The sequence below is a fragment of the Stegodyphus dumicola genome, chromosome 8 (genome assembly GCF_044657685.1).
Source record: "Stegodyphus dumicola isolate Sdum_Otavi_A_Nest chromosome 8, ASM4465768v1".
Taxonomy (NCBI): Eukaryota; Metazoa; Arthropoda; class Arachnida; order Araneae; family Eresidae; genus Stegodyphus; species Stegodyphus dumicola.
This window is the reverse complement of record NC_140775.1, coordinates 99,403,573-99,429,419: the sequence shown is the minus strand read 5'-3', so window position 1 is coordinate 99,429,419 and position 25,847 is coordinate 99,403,573. Positions and strand designations below refer to the sequence as shown.

The 25,847-nt window shown below is 32.6% G+C and overlaps 1 protein-coding gene across 2 annotated transcripts in view; it reads right to left on the bottom strand.

Moving 5' to 3' along the window:
• The window catches only part of MEP-1 (zinc finger protein MEP-1), a 233,767-nt gene that overhangs the window by 180,587 nt on the left and 27,333 nt on the right, over nt 1-25,847 (bottom strand). For both annotated transcript variants that reach the window (XM_035351659.2, XM_035351658.2), the window contains exon 2: nt 12,181-15,613. In XM_035351659.2, the coding sequence (XP_035207550.1) occupies nt 12,181-15,597 (3,417 nt within the window). In that variant the 5' untranslated portion in view covers nt 15,598-15,613. The remainder of the gene's footprint in view (nt 1-12,180; nt 15,614-25,847) is intronic.

The following is a 25,847-nucleotide window of genomic DNA, read 5'->3' as shown; positions in this document are numbered from 1 at the left end:
TTAATAAAGAAGAAAATAGAACAGTGATCAAAAACCGAGTAGCTAATTTCCACACTTCCTATTTTCTTTAATTCACACATTAAATGCTCATGATGGACAGTTCTACTTAGTGATTTGAATAAAAATATGAAGTTGCTGTGAAAATTCTTGACTGCTTCAAAGCATATCACAATGTTTATTTTGTACAGAAGCAAAAATCAATCATTGTGAAGAAGCATTGAGTGCCCTGAAGACCTGCTAAAGTTCCAGCAGATTTTTATCTTGAATAACACATTTTACTTGCATATTTCTTCTCCTTGCATACTTTTGCCTTAGTTTTTAGCATATGATTCAGAAACTTTTGATTTATGGTAACAATGTAAAATGAATGCACAAAGCATTTTGTGTATTACGAAGATAATTATTGTAATTGAAAAGGTTTTTGAAACAGATAATATATTCCACATCAAGCCATTTTTACCAACCATAATTTTCATCATTTCATTGATTTCCTAATTCACTATCTAATTCAGTGTCTGTAGCACTGTCCGTTGATGAATTATAATTGCTGTTGCTATTATAATTGCTTCATCTATTAATTCTTCCTCCTCTTCTCTAAACGTTTCATCATCTGTTGAAATGGTTTCTAGCATATTTCTCAACCTTTTCCATTTCTTTATCATAACTTAGATGCAGCGCCTTGCTAACTAACTAAGAAAGTGAGGGTGAAAATCTGAGAGACGCGAGAAGGCGTGCAGGTGTCACATACCCAAACGGTACAATTCCTAGAAAAGTGTTCGAAGAATCACTCCACGGGTTTCCCAGCTTCATGAATGTGACCTTGAATTCAGCTACAAAAGGTTTCGTCCATTTCCCAGGAAAGGGGTTTTGAGATAAGGGAAAAAAATTCCCCCGCGTATGAGATACCCGGCGCGTGTGCTCGTGGATTAAAGAAGAAGTCAAACACTGCTTAGAACAGCAAAACCTGAGCTTTCAAGTTCTAATTTTTATAATCCTCCAGGACAGGGTGACCCCATAAAACACAACATTGTCACAGCTAAAGATCTCGGATCATTGCATACAAATGCAGACGTTTTATTCCTTTCAACGAACACCACCTCCTTAATCCAACCAATGGATCAATGAATCATAAAAACATTCCAAGTCTATTATGTCAAGCATGTTTACATCTCTGAAAATGCAGCCCTAGATGAAAGAAAACAACAAAGGTTTACTGTAGACTTAAACAGCAAGACAGTTTATCTGTTAAAATCTACGAATGGCTCACATGATGCACATCGATGTGGCTAAATTAATATAAAATGTTGCATTATCTGATCATAAAGTTACTGAAGGAATGTGAGAAATGATGGTACTTAAAAGCTATCTTTAAAAACTTATAAAGAAAGAAATCACAAAATGTATCTGTGAATGGGATGGCCAAGAGAAAATATCATAATTTCTACAATCAGTTTGTTGAATTCATTTATTCTAAAAGAATAGGTACCCAAGCACTTGCACATTTTCATATATACACATGCAAAAGAGCTTTATTCTTCAGAATACAATCACTCCAACTGCTTTTCAACTTGTGCAATGACAGTCTTCCTACATGTCTAGAAACAAGTCATGTGTCACAGTCACTCTTAGGAAAAGGAAAAAAAGGATAATTTATGGTGGAACACTGAACAAAAAAGCAATATTACCTTTTGGAGATACATATTTTACACCCATTTTAAACCATGCATGAAATTTATAAACATTGCTAGCACAGATCTGGATAATTTAAAAAAAAGCCATGACATTAAAATACTTTTTGCTGCAATCTCATCTTATAAAATAGTCCACCAACATATCAATAAGTATGAGAAATGAATGGCTAGTAGTGCATAACAAACTTAACATAGTTGCTGACGATGCGAGTTATGCTTGTGGAATCAAAGAAATAAATATGTTATTAACACATTGATATTTTTATATACATCCTATATATCCACATGAAACTGGAAAAAAGAAAGCTTTTCTTTAAAAAAAAAGTCACATAACCAGTTTTTATCGAACGGAGGACGGGTCTTTCAAACAGCTTTTGGATCAAGCATGATATACTATGTTATTGAAAATGAAAGATAACATTATTCATGATTCAAAATCATGTCAAATTTAGTTATTACAACAGAACAATAATCTGATCTGCAAGTGCTATTGCTCAAATATTAACTGCTTTAAAATTCTAGGAAGCAAGATTTAATTTGTGCCATTTATACACTGACAAAAAATTTCCTATCCTGTTTTTCCATTTCAAAAGCCTTATTTTCCAAGGAAAAAGAAAGCAAATAAAAGCAAACTTGTTAAATATAATGTTCACATGAAATGGGTACCTCAGGGTTCGTACACATTTCTGCACACAGAAATTAAGTACTCTTACACATTAAGGACCTATGAGCAAATGGGAAATGAATAAGTTCAATTAAAAATATTATCTATGCCTGAATTTCACTTTTGTAATATCATCCTAAAAAAAAATAGATTCATAAGTAGGATGCATTATTAAACATGACATAATTATTAAATATGAAAATAAAATTCAATTAAAGATATAAGCTATGCCTGAAATTTTGTGATACGATCCTAAGAATAAAATAGGTCCATAAGTAGAATGCATTATTACTGAACATAATTTAATAAACAATTATAAAACGAATTTGAGAATAAAATCAACTTGATGAAATTTAGTTGGACATATATGAGAGATGATAAGTGATATTTTATTTACATTTAACTAACAGCTTTGATTTTTTTGGAGGGGAAGGTGTGTGTCTCATTTTGTCACATACTTGCTCTGTCTAGCGATTTAGTAAATAGCTCGTAGATTTTATATCAAGCACCATAGGTTGAAATGAGAAGTTAAAATCATAGCCAGCTTAATTCATAACAAAAGACTGGATATTGTCACTGATGCTGCTTGCCTAGAGAGAGACCTGCTGATCAGAACAAACCTGAAAGGCCTGATGTAGGCACGGCTGGGGCTCTGTCTGACAGAGTTAGTGTCGTAGCTTTGTGTAGAGTTCCATGGGTTGTAACCCAGTTAATATACTTTAAGGTTCCAATAAGCAGCTAAAGCACCAAAGTTGCCATCACCACAAAACCACTAAAGTTGTACTGCATTATTTTAAATCTCACTAGATTCAAAGAATAAGTTTCACATGAATTTTTACATTTTTGTGTTTTATCTTGTGACCACGATAAGGATAATTTTTAAGGATAAGCAGTTAGTTATAAATAATTTAATTAGGTAGTTAGATAACCTTAGTCATTATTGATTTACATGGCCACTATTAAATTTTATTTATTTTTAACAATATTTGTTAAAAAAGGACTCTATTAAGATCAGAATCTAATAAAATTTCACAATTTAAAATACATGTAATTTTTGACATTGAGTCTTAAACGATATTAGGATAATTACTCATTAAAAGCTCCAAAACATTTATGTTTTGTAGCAACGACACTCAATACTTATGTGCCTTTTTAACTTGAAGCCTTTCCAGATATTTTGGCTAATTTACATCGATTTCTATCTCTAAGCATTTTTTCTAACAATTAGAAATTTGTCCCAATAGACAAACCAATGTTTTTACTAGTTTCTGTGTGCTTTATTTCTTAACTTGTCAACCTCTCCACAATTTACCTATGAGGGTTTACTTGATCTTGTAAAAGCTAAATAGTCCAAAACCCCCTGAAAGACACGAAGCAAATTATTGCCATGCCTGAAAGTAACTACAAAATCACACAAAGATTTAAATAAGCCTCTTTTTAAAAAAGAATTTAGAACATAAAGGCAAGTCCTGATGCTAATAAAATCAATTGCAGCTCATAGTATGTAATTAAAAAAGAACAGTCAAATTTAAACTAAAAATGTGGACCAGTGGTCAAAGACTATACTATTTAATTTAAGCTGGCTCAGTAACTTTAACGTCATAACAAATTCAAATGTCAGCAGCGATAATGCAATTGATAAATAATTGCAAATTATCAGAGCTGGCAGGAACTACAGCAGGGAGCAAATGGAGGTCAGAAACACACTCTGTCTTACACTCCAAAAACCTCAGTTTAAAAATTGCCTAAGTAATTTGCATTCTGGTGAGGTAATGGGAAATTATACTAAAGGCTGAAATTATAAACAACTGAGTAATTTATGTAATAATAAGTGCACAAATCTTTTAAAGAATAATTTTCTTTCTCTTCATGCCTTCGGTTTCTTTCTTCAACTTATTTCCTTTTCATTTTAGAACTCTTGAATTTAATTAAAAACTTCTGTTATTCTAAAAAACTAAATGCATTTAGAATGTATAAAAAAAGCTGTTAATTTTACTTTTTTAGTAATATAAACATTCTGAAGAAATATGAGATATATATGGTAAGGGTCGGTTACAGAGCTGGTATGGCAGATTTTAGAATTTACTGACACATCGAGCAACAAAATCTAAAAATGGCAAAACTTTTAGAATTTAGAAGTAAAATTTCGAAAGGCACTAGGCAGCAGAATTTAGGATCCACAGAGATTGCATCAGGTGGGAATATGTCTACTGAAAGCCTTGATGCTTAAGACATATATACATAAAGTATGATGCATTAAGACATATTAGATGAATCTTTTGAATTGTTAGTTTTCAACTTTTTTATTAATAATTATAATATAATTAAAAAATTCCTTTCTATGATGCCTGTCCATGTGATAAGACCAGAAGCATTTTTTATATTTTCCATACTTGTGTCTAGTGAAAATTAGAAAAAATAAAGGGAAGATAAACATGTTAAAGAGGAAAAAAGTAAAACATTAAAAGATTATGTTTTTATCGTTCTTCCAGGCATTCTCCAAAAAATAAAAAATTCATCGCAAACTTTCTGTAAAATACATCCATTACGTGTTAATATCATGGAGACAATTTTCATTTTGTTATATTTTTCTGGAATCTTCCAGAATTGTGGGTCTATAAATCTTGCCTTTAAATCCTTCTGAACTTTAACAAGCTGTAGTGTCTAAAATCCTAAAAATAATTTCCCCTACCAATTCTATAACAGCAAAAAGCCAGAAACACTTTGGGGGTGGTAGTGTAAAATTAATTTTTTAGAGAAAACTGATGCATATTCTGAGACAATTACATGAGAAAAACTCTTGCCATGAAAAATTTAAAAAAAAAACTGTTTCAAAAATTGCACTTTATAGCATTATATTTTGTTTATTTTTGAGATTCAAAATATTGTAGTATAAGTGGCCAAAATGAAACTTTATATATGACAGCAGAAAGTAAAAACATTTTATTTTAATGTTATTTTTTAAATATAATTTCAATAAATCACTATTATTTTAATGAAATTTATCAATGTTATAATGTCTTAAAAAAAATAATCGAAAATTTCCCAGATCTCGGAATTAAAAATTTTCTACAGAAACTGATCTTAAAAATCACCAAAATGTTGATAAGTCACTAAATTCAGAACTGTTTAATAAAAAAACTCACCAAAAGCGAAAAGATGTTTAAGAGCTCTTCATTATAAAAAATAAAACAATTTCGAAATGCTTATGTTTCACTTCTTGCTCAGAAACTCGAGTATCCCACCATTTATATTAGAAATGGGGACAAATTATAATCCATGAACCTATTCACCCATTTAAAAGATATTTGTCAATGAATCACCAAAAATATTTGTCTAAGATGCTAATTCACATTCAAAATGGCAGTCATAAAAACAGAAATTTCAGATAATTAAAATTAAGGATCTGGCTGAAATGAAGGACTTTTAAGGACTAAAAATCAATTCTAAAAAACCTAAGGACTTTGAAGGACTGTACGAACCCTGGTACCTGAAAGGCAGGTCAGAAATATATAAATGAATGATTGTAAAGAAGAGACATGAAATCTGGATGGGTCATGAATTCTTCATGACAGTGGGCCTTGTCTATTATTTGTTTTTGATTAAGCACAAGATCCCAATATTAAAACAATTATCCCTAGACCTAATTCTATACAACTTTTTCCCATTTCCAAGAATTAAATCTGCATTTAAAGGAACCAGATTTTAGTCCACTGATTCTAAAGCAAAGCAATGAAGCTTCTGAACAATTGCAGAATGACAACAATGCTTCCTGTAGTAGAAAACTTACACACACACACACCCAAAAAAAGTGTAGGATTAAGAGTGTACTTTTTCCCTAGTTTTCCAGTGGCAAGTTCTGAAAATTTTCCAAATATTTGCATAATCTTCCCCTTCTTGAATGCATTTCAATGCTCTCTTAAATTTTTAAATGGATTCATCCATATTCTGACTATGTTCACTTCACTAACAAAGACAAACCACAGCTGCAAACTTAAAATCAGAAAAACAAGTTCTCGGGAGAGACAAATCAAGGTTCACTCTTTGCTGTTTGGATGGCAGGGTCTGGCTTCTACCTGGAGAATGCCTCCTGCCAGAATGCATTACAGTTTGGTGGAGGTGGAATTATTGTTTGGGTGTGTTTCTCCTGGTATGGACTGGGACTCTTAATCCTAATTCATGATAAGCTCAACATCAATGCCTACAGTACTATTCTGGATTCAGTATGTTTCCTACTTTGTGGCAGTTTTACAGATTCGACCCATGTTACTTTCAGGACGACAATGCCAACTGTTTGAATTAAGGGGTTCAACAACTGTCTAACACCGGTGAAGGAACTTACATAACTTCTCCAAATCGAGAGGAAGAAAATACCAGTAGCTGTAATACCAAAAACTGTGGAAAGCCTGCTCCGGAAGGTTGAAGTATAACTACCATTCATGAAGGGTCTACCAACAACTGAACATGAATAATTTTATTCTTTTTTCTTATGAGTGTCCAAATACTTATTGGTAGATAGTGCAGATCTAATACTTTTCATAAATTTCATTATTTTTGAATAATATTAATAATAACAATATATAAAACTAAACAAATGACTAAATTTTTGTTTGTTCTCTCACCTCCTTTTATGTCACATTCAGTAAATAAGTATGAATTTTTTTTTCCCCCTACTTCCTCTCTCACTGTCTGATTCTCTCACTGCCCTCAAATTCAACTGATAATAATTAATAACATAACTTGGGTTGCTCACACATAAACATTTCTCCCAGAATGTAAGGTAATTGATGAAAATAAATGAAAAATGTATTTCAATATCCATAATATTGATACTTAGTGTAACTTGATAATTGTTACATAAATATTTTTTGTAGAACTGTAAATATTGCAAATACTCATTTGTTTAAAATATTTCTAACTACACCAATGAGGTACAGTTAATGTGTAATAATTTATTACTCACTGTCCCTTTTTATTAAAACACAGGATATGGGAGTGTTTCATTTGGAAAAATAATGTGCCACGCTTTTGGCAAACATAATATTTGCTTAAATTATTTTTACATCATAAAAGCCCTTCTAACGTTATTAAACAAAATAGTTAACAACTTCTAACGTTATTAAACAAATAGGCCTTAAATAAGAAAGCAGATTTTGAAGATTGCAGAAACACAAAAATATCAAGAATTCAAAATTATGAAGGGGGAAATTTTGATATAAAAAAATTACCACAAAACGAATGCTTTCTAACTTAATTACATTATTCTATATTTTTCTTCCTGTATCAACAGCAACTGAAAAGATTTTTTCAATAGTGACATTAAATAAAAATAAAGTAAAAAATTAACTACAAATTCCCTTGATGAATGGCCTTCCAATGAAGGAAAAAACGTTTCTAGGATTCAGGTTTTATAATTTTTGAACGGTTAATTAATAGAATAAAATAAGCAAAAAATAATGAATAAATACGCTTAGGACTTCTTTTATAAGTAGGAACAGCCGTTCATAAGCAAATAGGATATTAAATAAGTGAACATTTAATGCTACATTATTTTAACCATTTCAATTATGCTGGAGTTCATATTAATACACATATACTAGGAGTTACAACTGGAATTTTCGTTATAATTGATGATAAACAACTGTAGTTTATGTTCTCTGGGATAAATACAATGAGTAAGTTATAATTTTTCATATTTGCCCTGTATGCATTAATTCATCGGTTTTAAATTAATTTATGATACTAACACAAAAAATGCCCCAAATAAAATAAAAGTTATTAAGAGCCTAGTTAAATAACTCTGCAAGTTACTACTTACAAAAATTGCCGAGCAGTAATTTAAGTAAACCTATTCTCATTACTTTCTACCTATCCAAATTCAAGCCAAAGATAAAACACTTACTAACAATTCCCCCTCTTTTTTCCCAAAAACTAATACTCAGCATTTTATTGGAGCAGGGGAGCTACTTTGTTAAGAACACCATTTACATGTTTTTGGTCACTTCATAAGTTACATAACTGTTCTACTTGGAGAATTTCCTCAATACATGCCTTAATATGAAACAAAATGGGAAAATGCAGAGAAATCAAACACATTGATTAAGTGACACTTCTCTGCAGGCGATGACAGCTCAAATGACTGTGGCAATGCACGCCTGTTTTCTCCAATGCTCTAGTGTACACCACCACCTAGTGCTGAACGAAGATGTTTCCAACCATGAGTTGTTATGCAAATCTAAATCCTTGTGATGTCCCTAACCTCCCCTTAAAGTTTGTCCCAATAATCCTGGGACAGCCTGTATAATGCAAAATAAATTTACTTTGTATTTATATGCACACAAATATTTTAGAATGCGAAAAACGTAAACAACATTTCAAGTTTTTCTTTAATACAAAAACAAATTACTTTGTTCCTATGCTGCAGAAATTCTGAGAATGTTCTTGTAGCTGTTTAAGAAATTCATTATAGAAAAAGAACAAAATTTTAAATAAAACTTCAAAAATTTTATGCACTGTTCCAGAAGATTATCTGCTTTCAACACTATAGGAAGAGCTTTCACAATAACCTAATCTTATGCCGTTTTGCTGCCTAATTTTATGGCTAGAGCTTTTCTGCTAATCTGACACTACAGCCTGTTATTTGAGAATCAGTACTTCAGAGTCCTTTTCTCCCACCTGGCTTCAGACCCCCAATTTTCTGCCTGACTTTATTTCTAGTCACTGTGTTTCATTTTGAAAAAAGTGCACAAACAAAAACTACCTTGAACTACAATCTTAAATGAGCTGGGGAAAATAAGTGCAATGCCATGATGATTGCAAATTGAAAGAAAGTTGGAAAGGCCTCAGAGTGCTTATTTTAAAGTAACACACTACATAGCTTTGAAGTTATTTAAGGCACAGCTTGACCAAGGAAAGCATGGCATCTGCTGCATATATATATATATATATATATATATACATCAAGAAAACATTTGCCTTCTATTCCATTTAAACTGCTTTAAAAACTGTTAAAAAGACTTATTTGGACATAACTTTGCTTTTGACATCAGCAATATTCAAGCAATTTAAAGTTGCTTATTCAATTACAACTCCATTTCTGTTAGCTTTGCTTCCACAGATTTTAAACATAGAGTACAATGTCCGAAATCTGGACATCCAATATTTGGAATGATCTAAAATCTAGACCTGTGGACTACTTTTACTTTTTTATTTATATTAAAAAAAATTTGTGTGTGTGTGCAAACTTTACACATATTCATGTCATGTTTTTTCTTAATAAAGCACGTGAAGAGTCCCATTCTTAATTTTACTTCAGCACTATATAAAATACCTCTGTACTGAAGGAAACAGTCATTTAATACAGTCAAAAGTCTTTAATCCGGACTCGTCGGGACTTCGGCGATTCCGGATTATCGGTTTTTCTGGATTATACATCATCAGTTTGAATCTGGTAAGATGGCATGCAGAAATTATAAATTAAAAATATGAAACCGTAATTTATGAAATAAAGAGCAATTATGATCTAAAGGGTATCAAAATTTACAAAAAAAAAAAAAAAAAAAGAGCTTAATATTTATTTGTTACTTTATTAAGCATTTCTTTCAACGCGCACATGCGTAAAGCATACATTGTGCATAGTCAAAATTAGAAAACTGCAACCAGAAAACTATTTGATGTGTATTCACGATATTTATAATGACGAGGAATTTGATTTAAATCATAACAAAGACGGAGTACATCGAGATGAAATACTACATTTAGTAAGGAGTTATAAGTCGAATAAAATAAAAACATCTGCCCTGAAGATAAGGATAGTGCTGACAGATCAACTTCCAGTTCATTGTGCACCGCCTCGTCCCCCCCCCCCGCAGAACAGCGTGAAATTGATAAACATATTTCGGAATGATTAGAGAATCAAAGGATATGTCTTTATCCCTTTTTTGCTGATATTCCACTTTTTGTTTGATGGACATAGAAACAAGCTTTCGCTTTGTAGATCCTTTGGTAGCTCCAGAATCAGAAATTCTTTTTGACATAATCAAAAGTTCAAGCTTACTTTTATAAAACTGCTCTAAAGTCTGCAAAAAATAATAAGCCGGATCCAATTAGAAGATTAAGGAACAACGCAATCTGCAACATTAACTGAACACAGATAATTAGAGCTTAGCTTATACCGTCCGTTACACATTAAATGTGCATGTGTAAACATATATGCGCATGCATTAAGGTAGTATGTGCATGTGTTAATGCATTATGCGTTGACGCATACGCAGAAAGTTTGTAGCTTTGAGGTCCGGATTATAGATCATTCTGGATTAAAAACTTTTGACTGTAGTATAAATCTGTATGACCAATAATTTGGCTTCGTAGATGTCTTCTTACCTGCTGCTTATTTATACTTACATCTCATAGTCTGAGAAGTGACTTATACAGTGATGTTTAACAATTTTTTAAAAAAATATTAGTAATTGAATTCCAAAGAGCATGGTAACCTTTAATGTTCATGCTACACTGATGATGACAGTATAAACTGCAGTGCAAAGAGCTGAATGTGTTGACGAGGAGAAATTTAACATAAATTTCTTTCTATAGGCAAAAAAAAGATTTCATAAATGACACCCATAAGCCATTCATAAGTCATTCGTTAATGACACTGATAAGTGCTGTTTGAACTAAGAATAACAGATATGTTATTCACAGAAGCTCAGAGCCAGCACCACAGCTGAGACAGGTAGTAGAATTAAAGGAAGGCTAAATTTAATTTTAGAATTTTAAAGAAGCATTAAGAAACAAAATTTTTTAATTTACCGAAGGCACTGGGATGCAAAATTTTTAGAATTTAGGAATGAGCTTGCTAGCAGAATTTAAACCCATACGATTTCACTAGACAACAAAATGTCTAGCAACGGTACAGAATAAGCCTTAGGTAGTATATGTGGGCATTTATTTATCAGGACTCACGAGCAATAGGTGCAAGTATAATGAATAACTAAAATATATAATTCAGGCTTAAGTTCATCAGTGTGCAATAGAAGGAAGAAAAAATTTAGCAGAAACACAATGTTTTTACTTGCCAACCTCGTGATACATTGCCAACGGTGTATAACGGATGCTAGCTAAGCTTTATAATGAATAGGAACAGCTTTGAAGGCTTTCAGATATCACATACAAAAAGCGAAATTTTCTAATCAATCAAATTTGTGAAGAAGCATGGAGATGTGGTAATAGATGACATAAACAGAAGATTTCCTATTGCAGTAACAATCCATCAATCATCTAACAGTCAGTAAAATCTGTAGTACAGTTATAAAGCCAGAAAATATTGCTACTGATCGTGAAGATGGTGACAGAGGTTGTTCAGAGGAAAAAAAAAAAATTTAATTGGGAATAACAAGCTTTGAAGAATGGAACAATTAAAGAGAAAGCATCAGCCTGCCCCCCCCCCAAAAAAACTTACTTTAAAAGAAATGTTTAATAAGCAAACAAATAGTGAGTTTCTTTTTAATTTTGATTCCATTAAGGTCATAAATGCTTCATTATTTCATAGTTTATTTCTACTTGTCATCTTACTAGATTTAAACTAGATGAATTCGGAAAAATCCCAAATCTGGATTCGCCAAAGTCCCAAAGAGTTTGGATCTCGGACTATGTACTGTTAACAGAAATTATTATTTACTTATTCACTTTCCCTCTATTCCATGAAATACAACAGTTTTTGAAAACAAAATTTATATGAATCAGCACTATGTCAACTCAGTCTATAGCATATTTTTAAGAGCTTTAAACAAATGTAAAAATAAATTTTAAAATAAAATTGATATTTACTTTCATGTGTGATGTGGCCTCACTGTTTTTAACACCATCATGGTTGTTCTCTACAACCTCAGATTTTATTTCAGTATCCCCTTTTTTTCCTTTTTGCACTGATACTGAATCTGTGGTGATCGATGTTTCTTCATTAGCTTGGCCTTCCTGCACATCCTCTGTGTCAGTTGCTACTTTCTGCTCATTACTATCATCATCACCATCATCTTCAGAGGATTCACTAGATGAATCATCACCACTGTCATCTAAATCATCATCTAATCCAAAGTCAGACATTCTAATTACTAGCATCTCATCAGAAGAATATAAACATTTTTCACATTTTTCGATGCGGCATAATTTTACAGAACATGATTTCATATGCATTTTTATAAGATGTTCTTGCATAGTTTCTGTGACAAAACCACACTCTTTACACTTCCTTGGACCCGTATCATCAGGAACACTTTTCTTTGCTGAAGGTTCAGATGATGATGGTGATGATGATGAATCTTCAGCAGGGCGTTTTGCTGATCCACTATGAACATTATACACATGACTCTCAAATAGCCTATATAATGTAAAGGTGGCAGTACAAACAGTACATTTGTAAGAAAGATGAGCAGGCTTGAGAGTTACTTTATGGACCTGAGTCATGTGAGATACGAGTTTGTAAGTAAATACTGCACCACATATAATACACCGTCCTCCATCTTGATTTTTATTAGCCATTTCTTGCATATTTGTAGTGACCAATCCATGTGCTCCAAGTAAATGTCTTTCAAGTCCCTGATCAGTGAAGAACCGCCACTGGCACTTTTGGCAATTCAAAGGAGGTCGACTAACGAGCATTTTTGGATGAATCTTAACTTTATGTACCCAATTCATGTGTGAACGTAATTCTTCTAAGTCCTTGATATAAGAATCACAAATTTCACACATAACGAAAGTATTCCCAGAGCTACCTTTCACCACCTGAGATGGAGGAGTATTCAGACGTTGATATGGTAGAGCTGGCCTCAGGGGTCTCAAATTGACACCAACAGAAGGTAAACGAGCTTGTGGTTGACCCATCATACCACCTGACCCTGCCATGTTTGTGAACAATGCCACTGGCTGAGGTGGACCTGGTTTTTGGGATACTGTTCGATTAGAAGCAGTGCTTATTGGTGTAAGAGTTACATTTTTCATCCCTGGCATCGAGTTATTTCTGGAGGGAAGAGCACCAGCTCTTGTGACAGGTGTAATAGAAATACCAGATGAGGCAAGTTGTGAAGCAGTAGATGAAATATTAGTAGTATATGGTGGCCCACGTCTTGGGGGTGGACCTCGAAGATTGGCCATTGCTCTTGGTTGAGGATACCTATTAACTGGCCGCATTTGAGGCATCTGAGGTCCCCTAGGTCGTGTAATAACTATACCAGGAGGTAGTTGAATACCAGATCCAGATAAAGCAGGCATCTGAGATTGAGATGTCATTAACTGCTTCATTAGGCTGGGGTTTTTCATATCTGTATAGGCATTTTGACCTGATAATTTGCTTAGGACAGACTGAAGCTTCTTCCTAGCATAGGCACTACTGTCTTCTGGTACTGACAATCGTTGATTTTTTGAAGAACTTAAAAGTAATCTCCTATGGCCTATTACATCTGCTATCGTTACTGGTTTCGTAGTAACACCGGGAAATTCAAAATCAAATGGTGGAGCCAAATTCTGAGAGGGAATAAAATGTTTTCGACAACGATTCATGTGAGCATTAACTTTGGTTTTTAAATGACTCTGAAAGGAACAAAAAATGCACTCATGGAATGGTATGTTTACATCAAGGACAGCTTTTTTCCCATGCATCGCTTCAAAATGGAATATAATTGCTTCAGGATCCCTTGTCATGAATGCACAAAAGCTGCATCTATACTCTCTTCTGGGACTCAAATGAGGTGTTAAATAATGGCCTTCCATTACTGCCTGCGACTCTGATTTAAAATTGCAAAATTTGCACTTGCGCATTCTGAAATTAAACACAGCATTAATCTCTTTCAACTCTGCATGTCGTTTCTCATGCTCTTCAACTAATTTTTCTAATTCTTCATCTTGCTCAGTACTAGCTTTTAGCTGTTTTAACTTTGCACGTTTCATATCTCGATGATACCACTCTTGTACTCTACTCATTCCCATATTAATCAGGAACTGGCCAACAGAGCTTTGAAAAAAGTTTCTTTTTGAAATTACATTTGGTCTCATCATAGCAGATTCTTCACCAGTAGCTTTCTTATCTTCACCTTCAAGTTTAGGAAATTCATCAGCTTCCTTGATAAGTAATGGAACAAGCAAAGAGGGACTTTCAATGATCACTTCATTTTCAGCTAAGAGTAAGGTGCCTGTATGGGGAAATTTTACAGGCTTGTACTCTCCAGCTTTAAACCCGCTTATTTTTTCTTTCAATGAATTATAATATGGATAACCAGCAGTCAGACTAACATCTTCATTAGTAGCATGATTGACTATTAATAAATCTTCCTTTTCTTTTTTTACATTATCATCTAAATTTATTATTTGAATTTCAGAATCACTTTCATCAGAATTATCAGATTTTTTACCTTCATCAATGTTTATTATTTCAATTTCTGACTCCTGTATAACATCAGGACTTTCTTTATCCTTTAACTGTTTTTTCCCTTTATCATTTGTTTCTGTGATCTTAAATTCTTCAAGTTTAGGCAGAATTTCATTTGTTTGTGCTTGTTCCACTTCTTTTGAAGATAAATTAGCATCTTTTTTAGATTCATCCAATGCAACATTAGTCTCGCTGCTCTGTGAATCTATATCATTATCAATTGCATTAGATGACTCACAATTTGCTGCCACTGGAGTAAGATTTGGCATTACCACTTTATCATTAGAATCATCAGTGTTTTCCTTTTGATCTTGTTCACTCTTAACTTCAATACTATGCTTTTCATTTTCAATAAAATTATCAGTGTCACTTACTTTCATTTTTTTCTGAGTTACATCTTTTGAGTTCTCAGTTGAAGATTCTAAACTTCGTCTTTTTCTTTTCCCCCTGCTATGCAGATTTTCTAATTTGTCTACTCCTACAGCATCATTACTATTTTCTTCTTGCTTACTGCCATTTTGATCACGTATTTCATCATCTGAACCAGATTCAACCGTCTCACCATTCACAGCTGAAGAAGAGTCAGTTGATTTAGAGCTGCGGAGCCTTAGAGATCTACGTTCACTAGAATTGTTTTTTATGCTCTTTATTTTAGAATTTGGTAATACTTTTTCATCCTCTTTGTCATCTTCCTTTATTTGCCATCGGTCATCAGGCTGAAAATCAATGCATGGTTTGCCACTAATAACAGTTTTCTCTCCCACAGTATCTATTTTGATAACTTGTGGTTCGGACAACTTTTCCTCCGATTCCTTGCAGCTCATGGTTAACTTCTGTGAGCTGAAAATAAAAACCTAATTATTAAGTTTTGAGTAATAAGAATATGGAAAGCATATTGCTAAACTAAATTTAATTAATTAATTTGTATTTCAAAAGCACACACAAAATTACTTTCATCCAGAAACAGGTGATAAAATATTCTAGACCTAAGTAAAAATTCTAGACGACATAGTGGCTAAAACAAAATAATTAATAATAAATAAATTTGAGTTAATTTAGTGAAATAACACTAAATCAACAATTGAAAAAGTCATCTTCCACTTTTTAACCACATGAATCCTTCTATACCTACAACTGCAATAGTTTCATTCTGAATTAAGCAAATATCTATTTATCATTTAAAAAATGCATGAAAAATTTTGTATGATGTATTAAGCAGAAAAACCAAATATAAGATAGTACTGAATTATGCATTATTTTTATTACTTTAAAATATAACTTATTCATAAAGTGCATACATCATATATGTGCATATATAATTTCCCATATTATCAAATATTTAAAAATTAATTTTGTTATTTTTAAACATATTTTTATACTTTTAAAGTAAAAAGCAGAAATACACAAGAAATGAGCAATATTTAAAAATGGGGCACTGCTTCTTTTAAACCCAAAAAGCAAAAATATTAAGCAAATGGGTACTTTTTTCTTGATTTTTTACTACTATAAGTTTTCCAGGTTATAGTAGATGCAGCTCACTAAAATCATGTTCAATATTATAATTTGGATACTGTTATTGCATTGCCGAAGTTCTGTTCATTTGTAAACAGAAACATGGAAAATATATTGCTTATTGTAATCAAGAATGTGGTTAATATGACCAAAATATTACAGAACTATTTAAACTAAAATTGCCAAATAAGATCAAGATAGATTATAAGTTTGCCACGTACATGGATTAAGTCACCAATCAGCTTGCTTCAATTTTAGTCAATTACTTAACATTAACAAGAAAAAAACAATCCCAATAATGCCTTAGCAAGGGAAATTATTCTTCTTTATGCATTACATTGGCAAACATGTCCTGGAAACACTGCTCAGAAAAATTAATAAAGAATTGTTTTAAGAATACGAGTCTTAATACATAACGAAACAGAAAGAAGAAAAAGCAATGTCTCCAACACTGATTCTAAAACAATTTAACATATGGGCAGATACTGATGAAAAAATTTAAACTGTAATACCGATGACAGAAGATTACTACCAGCAGCCTTATAAAACAAATTCAAGCATATCATGTCATAATAATAATAGTGTTCCACATGTCTTCTAGAACCGCACTACACGGCTTGCCCTTTGAACTTTGCATTAGGCAGGGGTCATTGGCTCACAAAGCTCCCAGGGGTAATTCAGTATAATTCAGCTACACTGCAGTGCATGAAGGATCCCAATCGCAGAGGCATGGATTATATCTACCAGTAAAATAGTAGAACAATTGTTAATAGCTATTTACAAATTATATACATATGGTAGGTCGCAGCAAACTCCATTTTGTGATAAATTTTCTGATGATGATGATAACGGAAATCAGTGAATTCCCTAGTAACGCTGCGATGAAGGATGCTCTCCAAGTATTAAGATAGGGATAAAGCACTGTCAAATAATTTATAGAAACATTACGAATAATTCATAAATGAACTTTTATGTTAAGAGACATTATCATACTTGCCAACCTACAACACTCAAAACTCAGGAGATTTTTCCAAATGGCCAAAAAAAAATTATAAAATATATTTTGAATACTACTTCAAATAGCAATAAATTAATATCTGAAAATTCAGTTACTAATTCTTATGTGTAAACAGTACAAAAACACTTATTTGTTATATATATATTACTTGCATTTTTAAGGAAAAAATACTTTAATAAATTTTCATACAAATGCTAAGAACAATAGCAGATTTTGCTTTCATTAAGAAATTCCATAATTTTGTTCATAGCAACTGCCACATACGCTTGTTTCTGCTGATAAAAGTTTTTATAATGCGTCATTACTAATATTAGATCTAAATTTAGTCCTTGTTTTTGCAACAACAATGAAAATCCTCTATACTCTGGATTACTATGGGAAATTGTCAGTATGGTCAACATTATCCTAGACAGTTCGCTCTACTTTAAAATTGCACCAGCACATTTCAGTTTTCCCATTAAACTCGAATAAGTGTCAATCCTAGCCGGTTTTTAACTATATTCAAGTTTTCTAATTGTGAACTCAAAAATTGCGACTCTAATTTATAAGCTGCAACATTAATAGCATTCTCTTCCATGACTAAATGATGTAGCTATCAAAAAATATCATACATCAGAAAAAGATACATTTGGCTAGAGCAAAAACAATAAAATCACTTCATCATTGAGTGGATTTGGTTTAGTTAGGTTTATGTAGTTATGGCAAAGCTTTGAGGGCTATTTGTATAAGGCAAAGGATGCCTTCGTGGAGGTCTTTCTAAAGAAAACTGGCTTGTATACATGTTACACATGAGGAAATTTATGAAAACGCATTCGTGGGATTTGAACTTCGTACCGAACTACCAGTGTTCAGTGACTTTACCACTCGGCCACTGGTGGGCCCATTGTTCACTGGGAATTTATATAACATGTAACTACATACTCTGCAGAAATAGCTTCTAACGTAGAAATCAAACTTATTTTTCTTTTCCTCTGAACGTTCTTCCACTACTTTGTTAATAGCAACCCCTATTACCAAATCTTCATCTTTCTTCTGGTTTTTCTATTTCACCATAAATCACATCCTATATAGAATTAGAAGACAGAACAATGATTGGTTTTACAAACTTCCACACAATGTCTTTACACAGATCATAAATGATTATTTGTCAAACATGAATTAAAATGGAATTCTGCTTTGTAAAATTGTGTTAAGAACATCGAATGATGGCAAAATACAAATGTACAAAAAAAGCAAAAAGCTTTGTTAAGCTCCAAAGACAAAAACAAATATTCGTTCTTATAGAATAAACTTACAGTAATCGAGAAATGTTTACCTTGTAGAGCAATTGTTTTATTTTGAGAGAAATTTGTAATGTGTGTTTGGGGTGGTATCTCTCTAGGTGGATGCACAGACCACCATGTCTTTCCCACATGTAAATATGAATACTCATGCCTATAGAGATGACATCCTTAATGTTTATGTGTGCCCTTATGCTGGACTAACAGGTGATAATATCCTGCTACAGGACGACAACGCTAGACCGCACAGGACTCGCTTTGTGGATGATTATATTCAGCAGCAAACAATTCAGTGCATATAGTGGCCAGCTCCATCAACGGACCTGAATTCTATCAAGCATGTTTGAGGTGCTTTAGGAAGACATACAGCTACTCTCAATCCTCTGCTTCAGACCCAGACCTCTTCAGACTTTACCGTGTGTGCAATGGCTCACTCCCTATGGAAATGACAGACTGCACAATTGTCACAACACATTGCCTGTATGTGTTGTATTGCTTCTAAGGGAGATAATACTCTGTATTGAAGATAATGTTCCTATACAAAACTGACACATCTGATTTGTTCATTTTATACATATGCTAATTTCTATAAGACCATAATCATCTGGTAATTTCTTTTCATGTTATTTTATACCTTACTATGTATTATATATTATGGGTCAGTTTCATTAAATTCTACATGCAACTTTTTGAGTAATCCTCATTTTTTTTTTTTTTTTTTTTTTTTTTTTTTGTGATTTTTCCCTAATTAATAATAACCAGTGTATTTGAAAGAAGATCAGTGACTTTTATTTACATTTTACTAAGTTAGCTTTATGTTGATGCTTTTCTTAATGTCTCATTTTGTCACGTACTTGCTCAGGTTTAGTAAATAGCAAGCAGAGTTTTATATCAAACAGCATGGGTTAAAATGAGAAGTAAAATCATAAAAATCATCATGACTCGTAACAGAAGACAAGCTGTTGCCACTGCTGCTGCTTGTCTAGAGAAAGACCTGCTGATCTGAACAGATCTAAAACCTAATGTAGGAATGTTTAGGAAGTTTTGAAAGTTATAGTCTGTCTGACGCAATTAGTGTCGTAGCTTTGTGTAGAGTTCCTGGGATTGTAACCCAGGTAATATATTTTAAGGTTCCAATAAGGCACTAAAGCACCAAAGTTATTTTGTATTATTTTAAGTTCAGCTGGAAGGAATAAGTACTACATTAATTTTTACACTTTGTGCTGTATCTTGTGATCATGATAGAAATTAATGAAAGGCAATAACTTTCTTTAACATGCAGAGGTAACTTTTAAGGGTGAGCAGTTAGTTATAAATAATTAAATGGGTAGTTAGTTGCCTTTAGTCATTACAGATTTACATGGCCACTATTAAATTTTATTTAACTAAAAAAATATTTGCTAAAAAACACTATTAAAATCACAATCTAATAATATTTCACAATTTAAAACACATATAATTTATGACATTGATTCTTAGATGATACTCGGACATATTAAAAGCTACAATACATGAATGTTTTCTAGCAACAAACACACACAAAAAAATATTTAAGCATCTTTTCAATTTGAAACCTTCCCTGACATTTTGCCCAATCTATAACTATTTCTTTCTCTTTATGCATCTTTTCTAACAATTAGAAATTTGTTTTTTGTTTCATTACACAAACCAATGTTCCCACAAGTTTCTGCTTTATCTCCTAATTTGTCAATTGTTTCATTACACAAACCAATGTTCCCACAAGTTTCTGCTTTATCTCCTAATTTGTCAATCTCTTGACAGCATACCTATGAGGTTTTACTTGATCTGGTAAAAGCTAAACAGTCCCAAACCCCTGACAGACATGAAGCAAATTATCACTATGTCTGAAAGTAACTACAAAGTCAGATAAAGGTTTAAATAAACATATCCTTTAACAAAACTTAGAACATACAGACACTTCTTATGCTAAAAAAAATCAACTACAGCTTTTGGTGATGTAATTAAGCAAGACCAGTCAAATTCAAAATAAAATTGTGGACTAGTGGTCAAAGACTACACAGTTTAATTTCAATCTAGGGTCGTTGATTAACTCTATCGTACAACGTTACCAGCAATAATGCAAAGACGAATAATTACAAATTATCTGAGCTGGTAGGCACTAATGCAGCATGCAAGTGGAGGCCATTAATACACAGTCTTACAATCCAAAAATCTCAGTTTAAATACTAACAGATTTGCATTCTGGTCAGAAAATGGAAAAGAGAAATTATAATTAAGGCTGAAATTATAAACTGGTTAATTTACATAACAATAACTATACATATCTTTGAAGAATAATTTTCTTTCTCTCTATGTATTCAGTTTCTTTCTTCAATGCGTTTCTTCTTCACTTCAGAATTTTTGGATTTAACTAAAGATTTCGGTACTGTTCTGTTATCGGAACCAGAGTCATCACCAAATATTTTGCTTAACTCACCCAGAGTTTGGTTCATATGAAGCTGCCAATGTTTACTTCTGAAGTCATTACAATGTTAACTCTTTTAAGAAAAAGTAAAAGAATGTCTTTTCAAAATTGGAAACGAGAATGCAGATTCCAAAGATATAATGGTCACTTGTGTTTATTGTATTTATCATAGATTTGAAAATTTGGACTTGCCTAAAGGTAATGGAAATGGTAAATATTATGATGCACAACCTGGACAGATTATTAGCGCCAGAAGAAGTTGGTTAAAAACAAGTTAGTCAAATCCACACATTAATTCTATGTAATAACAAGTTTAAAACAACAGCAAATTTATAAAACAAATAGAGGTAATGAAAATGATAAAAGTTAAGATGAAGTAACTCATAAATTGGGTAATGATATAAGATGTGATGCTTCAGTGAAATCATAAAATATTACATATAATAAAATTTATAGCACTAAAATCCACAGATGCATCAAAAGAAAATCAAATTAAATAAGAAAACCATTCTCCTTGAGTTATTGAAATAAATTAGCATTGGCCTCTTTCCCAATTAGACTATCAAGAGGTAAGTCAGAGATATAAAAATACTTTGATCTAAGCAAGTTAAAATGCGGACATTCAATTAAAATATGATGTACAGTAAGAATACTATCTCAGTAGGAACAAACAAGTTCACTCTCTCGGACTACGAGAGTGACCAATACGAAGATGAGTTAGAATTGCATTCTTCCTCTGATTTCCTATAGAGTTCCAGTATTCAACAACAGGTTTCATGCTTTTAAGCTTACTGTGGACCTGAGTATCCCATAGCAGTTGCCACTTCTCTAGGTCTTTTTCCTTGATAATCCTTTTCATACTTGTCAGAGTAGCATGCTGGCTGCACAGATCAACAGCAGATTTAGCTGTGATATTTGCTAGCTCATTTCTTTTGATCCCAACATGACCAGGAACCCTGTAGAATCATTAGGTAAATTGGAAGCAGAAAAGATGAAAAATATGCAACCGCCTTCGCCGGGAATCGAACCACGGACCTCTGGATACCGGCCCGGCGTCCTACTGTTACACCACGAAGGCACGCTAGGAAAGTGTAAGAAATACCTTATAACTCAGCAGTAGAATTTAGCTTATTTAATTTTAGAACTTCAACAACTACAGGATTGTGAGTATTGGAAAAAGTTTTTAAAAGCTTTCAATGCACTGTACGAGTCTGTATAAATTATGAACTTTTTCTGGCGTAGCTTTGATATGTAAAAAAGTGCATAATGGGGGTCAGCTCAGATGTCAATTTGGCATCAAGATAGATCATTAGGTATATACAAAGGAAAAAAAATCTAAAACTTCAAAAATTTACATTATTATGGAGGTTAAAATAAATACAGTACAAAGTCCAAGATCCGGAAATCAAATATCTGGAATATCTAAAATCTGGGCCTCAAAGCCACCACCCACCTTTTCTTTAAGGATTTTTTTTTTGTATGCTTTATGCATGCACATATAATCCCCCCCATAATAAAACATGTAGAGTCTTGATTCTTAACTTCACTTCGCCACTAAATTAAATATCTCGATATTGAAGAAACAATCATTCTAGCATAAATTTGTGCAATCAATAATTTGACTTTATAGCTGCTTGTCATATATCTCAAACCAAAATATTCTACATAGAAACATCGTTGATTTTAAACACCAAGTAATATTTTACATTTCTGATGTCAACCTGGCGAATCATTATTTTTATATTTAGCTTTTATCACCACATGTTTATCAGCCACATGACGACTCAACTCGTGTAATGACTCATGCAGCAATGCCTCAAATATTTTTTTTTAATGTTAATAATTAAATAACAGAGAGTAAGGTGAACTTCTCTGTTGATAATATGCTTGGCAGTGATTACAGATTTAAGATAATTGTGCTAAGAAATGTTGATGAGGAAACATTAAAATTTTTTTTTCCATATGCTATAAATAGATTTTGTTAATGATACTCATAGGCCAAAAGACTACTTTTAGTGTTATTTGAATTAAGAATAACTGATTTATTATTCACATGAATCCTGACCCGGAGCCAGAGCTCGTATGGCTGCACAAGGTGGCGGAACCTACAGAAGACAAAATTTTTTTAATTTAGGGAGAGCACAAGGACCCAACATTTGGGGGTGACAAAAATGTAAAACTTGGGCATTTGTTACAAAAATTTAGGGCCTGCAGATATTGCATAAGGTAGTAAGATATCTAGCGCCGGCCCTTGATAAGCCCTAAGTATATGCGGGAATTTATACAGTCAAAAGTTGTTAAACCGGACCTCAAAGCTACAAACTTTCTGCGCATAATACCTTTACGCATGCACATTTATTGTATAACGGATGGTATAAGCTAAACTAAAATTATCTAATTATCTATTTCAGTTAATGTTGCCGATTGCCTTTACGCTTGTTCTTTAATCTTCAAATTGGATCTGGCTTATTATTTTTTGCAGACTGTTAGAGCAATTTTATAAAAGTAAGCTTCAACTTTATAAAAGTAAGCTGCCAAAGGATCTAGAAAGTGAAAGCATGTTTCGATGCCCATCAAACAAAAAATGGAATTGCTGCAAAAAATGGATAAAGGCATGTCCTCTCTTTCTAACCATTCCAAAATCTGTTTATCAATTTCATGCTGCTCTGCGGGGGTGGGGGGAAATGTCGCAGCACGCAATGAACTGGAAGTTGATCTGTCAGCACTATCCTTATCTTCAGGGTAGATGTTTTTATTCTATTCGGCTTATAATTCTTTACTAAATATAGTTTTTCATCTTGATGTACTCCGTCTTTTATATGATTTAAATCAAATTCCTCGTCATTATAAATATCATGAATACACATCAAATAGTTTTCTGGTTGCAATTTTCTAATTTCAACTATGCGTAATACGCATGCGGGCATTGAAAGAAATGTTAAAATTTGATACCCTTTAGATCAGAATTGCTCTTTATTTCATAAATTATGGTTTCATATTTTTAATTTTATAATTCCTGCATGCCATCTTACCAGATTTAAATTGATGATCTATAATCCGGAAAAAACGATAATACGGAATCGCCAAAGTCCCTACGAGTGCGGATTAAAGACTTTTGACTGTATATTCAGGACTCTGATAAGCCTTAAGCATGCAAAAAAAAATAGACGTATGATAAATAGATGTGTGATAAATAATAATAAACTATGGCTTAATTGTCTTAGTACAAGATAGAAGCAAGACTGAATTTAGCGAAATAACTTGTCTTTCGTCACCAGTTTGAACTCACTAACAGTGAAAGGTTATCTCAATAAATTTACAACGCTGATGAAACTGGTCTTTTATGGCAATATGTACCGGGAAATTCTTAGGCAAACTCTATAGATAAGGTTCCAACTAATGTCAAAGTTTCCAAAGCAAAACTAATGACTTTGGCAAGCACAAATGCTGCAGGAATGCGTAAGTGCAAACTTTTTGTAATCCATGTCATCGAACATTTAAAGGAGCAAAGAGTTTCCCCTTTATATAGTGTGCAAATAAAAGAGCATGGATGACATAAACGCTAATGAATGTGTGGTTTGAAAATCATTTCATACCCGAGGCTCGGGAACATTTTAATTTGATTGGTTTGCTTGATGACCCAAAAATTATTCTGATTGTAGACAGCTGAACAGTTCGTACTCCACTAGTTTATTGAAAGATAATGTATCTGCATTATTTTTTCCTCCACATTGTATGCCCATCATTCAGCCTATAGATATCAAAATAGAGTGTGAGCTGAAATGCAGATATAAAGTAGCATTTTTAAAATTCATGTTACATTTCTTGAATAATGGCAAGAATATTCAAGAATTTTTGAAATATTTTAGTGTAAAATCTGCATTGCGGAGCACCGCAACATCGTGGAGGATTTGTCTCTAGATAACTTTAAAAAGTGCTGGGCATAATTTATGGTATCAGCTAGCATATTTCATAATGAGGTTGATGAATATGATAGCCGTGAGTGATTTGGTTTTCGTATATGGCAAAAGAAGAGGTTAAATTTTCCAAATAATGGTTTTTTTAAAGAAATGTGGAGAAGCTGTAATAAATGAAGATGATATAACAGAAGTTTATCATTGTGATGACAATGCCCAATTGTCAATCAATTAATGGACAACAAAATCTCTAGTATGGTTCTACATCCAGAAAATACCGCTACCAGTAGTAAAGAAATAAATAGAGGTTATTGAAAACGAAAAAATTTTTATTCACAAGTTAGTCGGAATTCTCGACACAGCAATTACAGGACTTGAACAATGGAATTTTGCAACTACATAAGAAATTATGTCTTTCTACAGAATTAAAGAGAAAACATTAGCCCAAAAAAATTAACTTAGATTGAAAGAAAAGTTTAATAAAGTAAACAAATAAATATGAAGCTTCTTTTTGTAAATTTTGTTACCCTTTAGATCATAAATGCTTCATTATTTCATAAATCACAATTTCATACTTTTAATTTTATAATTTCTATATGCTGTCTTACTAGATTTAAACTGATGATCTAATATCCAGAAAAATGTCCAATCCGGAATGGCAGAAGTCCCAACGAGTTTGGATCTCCGACTTTGTACTGTAGTACTCATAACGAGCACTTGGCAACATCACCAACAGATGACATTGCACTTATCGCCAGTTTCCGCACCACTCAGATGCTAATCAACTTTGCTGAGAGTGGAATGAAATTCCCTGACTTTTCCAGGATTTCCAGGTGTGTTTTAAGAAAATTCCAATCTATCCAAGCAGTGCGTGTTGGCTGTGCTGAGAGGTAAATTAATT